At 45.4% G+C, this 7,967-nt stretch overlaps 1 protein-coding gene across 1 annotated transcript; it reads left to right on the top strand.

Moving 5' to 3' along the window:
- The first annotated feature begins 5,921 nt into the window (after positions 1 to 5,921).
- Positions 5,922 to 6,881, top strand: LOC133756394 (putative olfactory receptor 2W6). The gene has a single exon (XM_062187097.1). The coding sequence runs from the start codon at positions 5,922 to 5,924 to the stop codon at positions 6,879 to 6,881; it is 960 nt and encodes a 319-aa protein (XP_062043081.1).
- The last annotated feature ends 1,086 nt before the right edge of the window (positions 6,882 to 7,967 follow it).

A 7,967-nucleotide genomic window follows, 5' to 3' on the forward strand; every position in this document is an offset into this window, starting at 1 on the left:
TATCTTGTCTAATTTTCAAACAACTCTTCAAAGTTGAAAAATTAAATAAGGTAAGAAATATTCAATGTCTTTCTCTAGTGATAATAACTTTTGAACTTGGGAGTGGTTGTTTCTGAGCTGGAATTTAGCCATTCTGTCTCCAAAGGCTGTTCTCTTTTTCCCTTATTTAAACTTATTTTTCAGAAGTGATTCATTATTTCAATGTTTATGGAAAATGATCAGTAGTTTAATACATTTAAGGCATAAAATAAGCAGGAACTCTTAGAAGAGTTGTATATGTAAGCTGGTCCAGAGCCAACAGCAGTAAGAAAGAATATACTTGCATTTCTCTGTGTAATAAAAACCACTTCAAGAATCCCAGTAGGGACATAACAATGATATTTAGAAAGGCCCCTTTGGTAGCAAAGTGTAAGATGACTTAAAGTGGCGAGACACTAGAAGTTAACGTATGAACAGACTCTTAAAGAAATCCGCTGAGAGTTATTGAGGTGTGGGCTAGGACAAGTGGAAAGTAAAGAAGTCAGGGGCAAGAAAGATGCTGCAGGATTTCAAAGAAACGATGGACATTTGACAATAGATCTCATGAAGACATGATAAAAGAATTATAAACAATCTGTTCTTCACTTCTTTAAAAGTCAGAGTAATTAGGATTAGATTAAGTGATAATGAAAAGAGGATTTGTTTAAATGTAATTTCATTTGATGGAAAAGATTTCTGATGTAAACTTCATTTCTTTTTCTGAACACATTCTATGACATATCACAACACCAAATTAGTTCATGTGGTAAAACTTCTGGAAAACAGTTCTCACAATCACTTACAACTTATTTCACAGAGAATAGCTTCCTACAACCATAGCATTTCCGTCAGTTACAACCATAAATGTATTTCTACTGAGTAAGGGGTTGTGATGGGTCAAGTGTGAATAAAGAGTAGAAGCAGCAAAAAATAAAGATTGCTGCTCCGTGTTCCTCTCTGGCTAACAACCTCACATTCTCCAACGTTAACTGCCCCATGGGTATCTCAACTCTCATTTCTCAGCGGGACTCATTATCTCAGACAGGAAATTCTTGGGAGCATCACACTCACTAGGTATTTCTCCTCAGTTTCCATGAGCAAACATTAGCCTAAGAGATGGCAGACAAGCTAATGACTCAGTCTAAGTGCAAGCACCAACTCTCAGTGGAGTAGCTCATCCAACTATGCCAGGAAGAAGCGAAAATATAGCATTAATATTGATCATTTTGACTGCTCATCTACGTATTATAATATTTCTGCAATAGAAAAATATCTTTGTACACCATTTGGTTATAAATTACTGGAGATGATATTATCACTGTTTCTAGCCAGTATAGTCCATGCCCACCGGGACAGTAAGTTGGACTAAAGTCACATCACATGGCTTTAGTAATGTTTGTATTTATGATGTAATACGTGACACAGTAATGACCAGATAGTATGTTTCTACTTGAAAAATTGCCTGGACGTGTCATTGAAGTTAGTGAAGTTAGCGGACCTTAAGGTATGGTTAATAATAATGATTATGGAAAATTTAAATGTCCAAAGAACATTTACACGTGATTTGTGTCTCATGAGCATCGGTTGAATCTCTTACTCTGCAGATGAGATGTTTATCTCACTTAGAAGTCTCTGGCAGCTAAATACGGTTGGCATGTTTTTGATATGTAGTTGTATGCGTATTATCTATCCTGTGACCTTAATAGATAGTAAAGTGATCTGAAACATTACATGCATACTGTTATTATTTTTTATAAGACCCAAACCTGTTAATTTATATTAATGACTTAACTGTCAGTCACATGGGTAGTAAATTTCTTGAGATTTAAAAGTTTTACACCAAAGTAGGCAGTTGAAATAAAATTATTTTAATATTTTAGGCTATTTTTGTTTCTAGGTTAATTTTCAATGAGTGTCAGTGTCAAAATCAATCTTTTTCTTTTTTAATTTGCCCTCCTCCTCTTGATACATCTACCTTAAGTAGAAAACATTCAAGTTAAGCTTTATTGTAATGGATTAAAATTGCATAGAAAATTAATCATAAGTGAGCAGCCGGTGAAAGCACTTAGATAATAGCTCCTGTTTGCAATGCATTCACAAGGTAGATGGTGGAGGATGTGTGTCACAGAAGGAAACTGAGGCACCTATCTGGGCTCATACAACTTCTCTTTGACTCTAGGCTCCATTCTGAACTGAGCATGAAGTGGCCACTTTCCACGCCAGGACTCACTGCGAACTGCTAGACTTGGTGGTGTAAACGGACTCAATGAAGATAGTTCAGTGCTCTCTCCATCTGCCTCGATGAAATCCGCAGTGTGTGTGTGTGTGTGTGTGTGCGCGTGTGCACGTGCATTTTGGGAGCAGTGACATTTCCTCTGAGACCACACACTCTTCCAACCCCTATTACAGATAATTAGTTAAGGGAATTTTGGAAATGGAAGTTTTATTCCACAGGGTGACACAGACAAGGAAGCGTCCAATCCTACGTCGGCTGAGCCCCATAAGTAGCTCCTCGTTCTCAGTGGTCCCTGTGCTCAGTGCACCTCAGACGCCACCGCCTCCACGCGCTGTCCCTCCTCTGCTCCTCCTCTAGGGGTGGAGGTGGGCTCTGTGCATGGCCCTAGGGGTCGTACCCCGGAGTGTGTGACTGCTGAGCCGCCTTCACCACCCACTCTTCACTCCTCCTCTGGGGGCGGAGGTGGGCTCTGTGCATGGCCTTAGGGGTCGTACCCCGGAGTGTGTGACTGCTGAGCCGTCTTCACCACCCACTCTTCACTCCTCCTCTGGGGGTGGAGGTGGGCTCTGTGCATGGCCTTAGGGGTCGTACCCCGGAGTGTGTGACTGCTGAGCTGTCTTCACCACCCACTCTTCACTCCTGAGGTTCTGATCTATGAGGTCCTGCTGCCCCTTGGTCTTTTCCTTTCTCATAAATGAAATGTAAATGCCCTCTTTCTCCTCCCCTTGTCTTTCTTCCGGTCAGCCCTCCTGGACTTCCACGTGAAGTTCCAAGAAAGAGAAGGAGCCATGGACATGGCGCTTCTGAGGTTGCGGTCAACTTTGGTAAGTTGATGCTGTCGTGTACCAAGAAATGTGGCTGACGTATGCAAACTGACCAGTGATCTGTTTCCTTAGAATCTTAGGCTATGGCCAGAGCACGGACGATTCATTTTCCTATGCCAAGACTCCACAGTCTGAATGCTATGGTTAAATGTGGCTCTTGTGAGAAACTGCCACGGCACTGTGGTTACAGCTGTTCTGTTGGGTTCAGATAAGGGCAGACGCACTCACACACCTCAGAGAATATTCTTGGCAAACAGAGGAAGTAGCTGTTAGTGAGTTACAGTCAAGAAACAAAAATGCACTCGTCACAAAGGGAAGCCCTTGTGAAGAGAAATGGCGACTGAACTGATGTGACACGGTGCGGAGGGGGGCAGTGAACAGGTGGACCGATACTTGAAAGGCTTGAAACAGAGCGAAAGGTCATGGGGAGAATGCTCGCTGGGCAGTCCCTGGTTAGTTGAAGAACTAAGACAGAAAGGAAAGAACGTGTGTTCGTGTTCTGCTTTGTGGTGGCTGAGAGTCACACGTGTGCCATGTGTCAGGGAGAATTCTGGGTGTGGCAGCTGTGGCCTGAGACCGCCACTGTGGACCGCAGCCTCTGCAAGTCCATCCCAGAGGTCAGATGGCCCCAGCGTGGCTCCTTCTGGCAGTTGGTGTGCCCACTGTCCTCAGTACTAACCTCTTGGCAGGCAGCTTTTCCCTGTATTTCTCATTTTCTGCTTTAAAAATGTGATTTGTTTGTCTACACCTTTGCCTATAACACAATGACAGCTACCTACCTGATTTGTTCAGCGGATAGCAAGAAGCCTCTGCCTACTAAGCCTTGTGCAATGAATCAAAAGACACAGTCATAGTCCCAGCTTCTCTGTGTGCAGACCTGGTGTGGTTCCTGTGCTGCCCCGTCTGCAACGAGAGTCCTGGAGGCTGGGAGGGATCTTTGTGTGCAGACCTGGTGCTGTTCCTGTGCTGCCCCGTCTGCAACGAGAGTCCTGGTGGCTGGGAGGGATCTTTGCAGCGAAACCACAGGGGATCCAGTGGGTTCCGTACACAGCGTGTGATTTCCTCACTCTTCTGGCCTCCGTGGCTTGGTGTGCAAGGTACAGGAATGAAACTGCTGGCCTCTTAGGGCTGTTTGATGCTGAAGTGGGGTACATGCAGCAGACAGCTACCATTAGTGCTCTCCTAGCAAGAACAGGATATTAGTTAACTAATTAATTAATCATAATTTATGATTTTATTTTTTGTTTTCTAGTTTGAGATATTTAAAATGTATAGAGATTCATAAAGATGATAGAAAAACACATATATGTTATCATTCAAAAGTACCTGTTCATTTATGGTCATACTTCCTTTCAGCTGTTTTTAAAGAAACAAAGCACTATAAATGTAGAGAAAGTCCATGCCTTTGATCCATCTTCCACAGTTTGCCATCTGCCCTCCCAGTTCATGTATATATATCTACATGTTCTTCAGCACTGTGTAATTGTGTTTTTCTCAATTTCCATTTTACAAGAGGCTGTGGGAGAGCCCTTAACAAGGTTGGCATGATTGTATGGGTGCCCGGCCGTCACCCAGATGCCATCACCCCCCCACACACACACACACACATGCACACACACACAAAACTTACTTCAGCCTCTAGAGTGCTGACCTTCGCAATCCTTTCGTTTCCAAACATGTCGAAGTTTTAGCGTTCAAAATCTGAAAGCCGTTTGGGGAATGTGTGCCACGTGATTCACTTGTGGTACAGAGTTCGTACAGCAGTGTATTTGACCCTATTTTCTGTAACCTACCTGACAGATACGAGTCACAGTATTTAAACATTCCTCATATTGCTTAGAAAAATATTTTAAAAGCATGGATAAGTGTAGCTCAGCCTTGGGTCAATTTAGTACACTCAGCCAGTAACCACTCCCAAATAACTGAAAACATTGAGTACAACTGTAGATGGTTAAGAGACCTTTAATTCTACGGGACCTTAAAAGACAAATAAGTAAAATAGTCACCAGAGGCTTTCTAGAAGTAGAGTTCTCTTTAAGAATGAAGCGTGATTAAAAGAGGGAAAGGCTGTTAGAAGAGCCCGGACATCGGTTCAGTGGGCTCTAGTCTGGGACTTGCTTTATTCCTGTCTTCTCCATCTTTCTGTGACAGCATTCCCAACACGGAAAAGTCACCCAGTTCCAGGTGCAGGTGCCCCTCGGGGCGTGACTTTATGATGGAGGTTTAGCCTGGGCTGGATAGAGGGGAGTCTGTTACTGTCCCCCCTGACAGCTGCATGCCAGGGCCGACCTCCAGGGACTAGAAATGATGGGATCAGAGGTGTGGATCTAAAACTGTGAGGTGATCAACTTCCTCACGTGTTGCTTGATCACTGGCAACCAGTGAGTTTGGATTTGACTCTAGGCTCCCAGTGTTGAAGAGCAGTCTTCTAGAAGGAGATCTCACCTCCCAGCCCACCTGGTTCTCTGCTCCAGAGATACCAGCAAGCATCCTGACCCACAGGTTCTACCTAGCGAGGAGCGTTCAGGCTCCTCCTTTAAGAAGTGGAAAATGTCGAGGGTTCACGCCCCGTAAACTATTCACTTTTGGAAGAATGTTTTTCACATCCTGCCAAATTGAAAAGACTGATACAAAATGATGGTAAACATGTCCAGGAGCCTGAAACACTCCCAAATACTGTGCTTCTCAGACCAAAAAATGACTTAATCCGTGTCTATTGGAATGTTGGCTAAAGCGGCCAACGTTTCCAAGGACGCGTCCGTCCTGCCATTTTGCCAGGCCCTTTACTACGAAGGAGTCAGTTACGAGCTTCACAAACACTCATCTCTCTCCCAGCAGTTACCATGTGGCCACAGGTGATGGGAGACGGCAACACCAGCTCCTTCGAAGGCTTCATCCTGGTGGGCTTCTCTGACCGGCCCCGCCTAGAGCTGACCCTCTTCATAGTGGTCCTCACCTTCTACCTGCTGACCCTTCTGGGCAACGCGACCATCATCCTGCTTTCGGCCTTGGACTCCCGGCTGCACACGCCCATGTACTTCTTTCTGGCCAATCTCTCATTCCTGGACATGTGCTTCACCACGGGCTCCGTCCCTCAGATGCTCTACAACCTGTGGGGCCCCGACAAGACCATCAGCTACGTGGGCTGTGCCATCCAGCTCTACTTCGTGCTGGCCCTGGGCGGTGTGGAGTGTGTCCTGCTGGCTGTCATGGCCTATGACCGCTATGCTGCTGTCTGCAAGCCCCTGCACTACGCCGTCATCATGTACCCACGTCTCTGCGGGCAGCTGGCTTCCGTGGCCTGGTTGAGTGGCTTCGGCAACTCCCTCATCATGGCACCCCAGACACTGATGCTACCTCGCTGTGGGCACAGGCGTGTGGAGCACTTTCTCTGCGAGATGCCAGCACTAATTGGCATGGCCTGTGTGGATACAATGGCCCTTGAGGCACTGGCCTTCGCCTTGGCCATCTTCATCATCCTGGTGCCACTCTTCCTCATCCTCATCTCTTACAGTTACATTGCACGAGCCGTGCTCAGGATCAAATCAGCCGCTGGGCGAAAGAAAGCCTTCAACACCTGCAGTTCCCACCTCATCGTTGTCTCTCTCTTCTACGGAACAATCATATACATGTACCTCCAACCAGCAAATACGTCTTCCCAGGACCAGGGCAAATTCCTCACGCTTTTCTACACGATCGTCACTCCCAGTGTTAACCCCCTGATCTATACACTGAGGAACAAAGACGTCAAAGAGGCCGTGAAGAAGGTGCTGGGGAAGGGCAGTGCAAAAGCAGAACCGTGAGTGCTCAGCTGCGGGCTTGCCCTCGTGTGACCAGCAGACGAAGGGCTGTTCCGGCACCGTGGACCGGAGAGGCGCCAGGACACATGTGAACTCAGGGGCTTAGGCAGGCGAAGAGAATGCTATATTCCTGAGTGACAATCACTGCTGTTCTCTCAGGCCCCTCCAAAGTCGAGCGTCCTTCCCCCGTAGAGCTCCAATCCGGGCCAGAGCAGCGATCTAAGCTTTCAAAACACCAGCCATGCAGGTGGGCACCAGGTGTCATTGCTCCCCTGCCGATTTCTGTCATGATCATTTATACTTACTATGTCCTCAATAAATACAAAAAAAAAAAAAAAAAAAAGGAGATCTTAGAAGTAGTACCAGAAAAGCACTTATTTTTTCTAGAAAATCAAATGTCCCTTTATAGTGCCAAAAGCCTGAATGAGAGACAAAATAAATTGCTCAGTTAACTAGTTTTAGTACCGCCGACTTCACAAGTGGCTTGCAGATTCTGCAGATTTTGAGTCATGTGTGTAAATGAGTTAAATGGCATTTATTTTTGACTTTCTGAGGCAATAGGGAACGAAGAAGAAAAGATACAAAGCAAAACCATGAGGCATTTGCTTTATAGAGAACACGTTCATACTCAGTCTTTATTAACGATAAGGCCAAGGTTTGAAGCTTATTAGCTCTACTTTTTCTGTATGTCTTCAAGACCCGATCTTGAGTCAATACAGAGAGAAATGAGATGGATTCTGGGGTCCTGCTGGAAGCGCTGTGATTGGGTGTTCTCTGGAAGTCGACTCCTTCCGACGTACCTGAGTGCCAGCGACACCTCCCAGGCATTGATTTGAAGTGAAGGTGTGCTAGGCCTCTGTGTTTCCTCAGATGGGATACACTGTCCTTTGGATGAGTCCCATCCCATCGCGTGGGAAAACACGTGTTACCTGGGGATGTCTGCGAGCGACTGAGGATTCCAGAGTTTGGGAGTTTTGTTGGGAATTGGATAAAGGAGAGGCTCAGTGACTTCTCATTTGAGGTTTCTCCCAAATTTAGAGAAAGTTCAGGTTAACCTAGAGGTGTGGTAAAAAAATATACCGAACCCTA

Source organism: Lepus europaeus, chromosome 3 (assembly GCF_033115175.1).
Source record: "Lepus europaeus isolate LE1 chromosome 3, mLepTim1.pri, whole genome shotgun sequence".
Taxonomy (NCBI): domain Eukaryota; kingdom Metazoa; phylum Chordata; class Mammalia; order Lagomorpha; family Leporidae; genus Lepus; species Lepus europaeus.

Coding starts and splice junctions, on each gene's coding strand:
- LOC133756394 (XM_062187097.1), top strand. CDS start 5,922: ATGTGGCCACAGGTGATGGGAGACGGCAACACCAGCTCCTTCGAAGGC.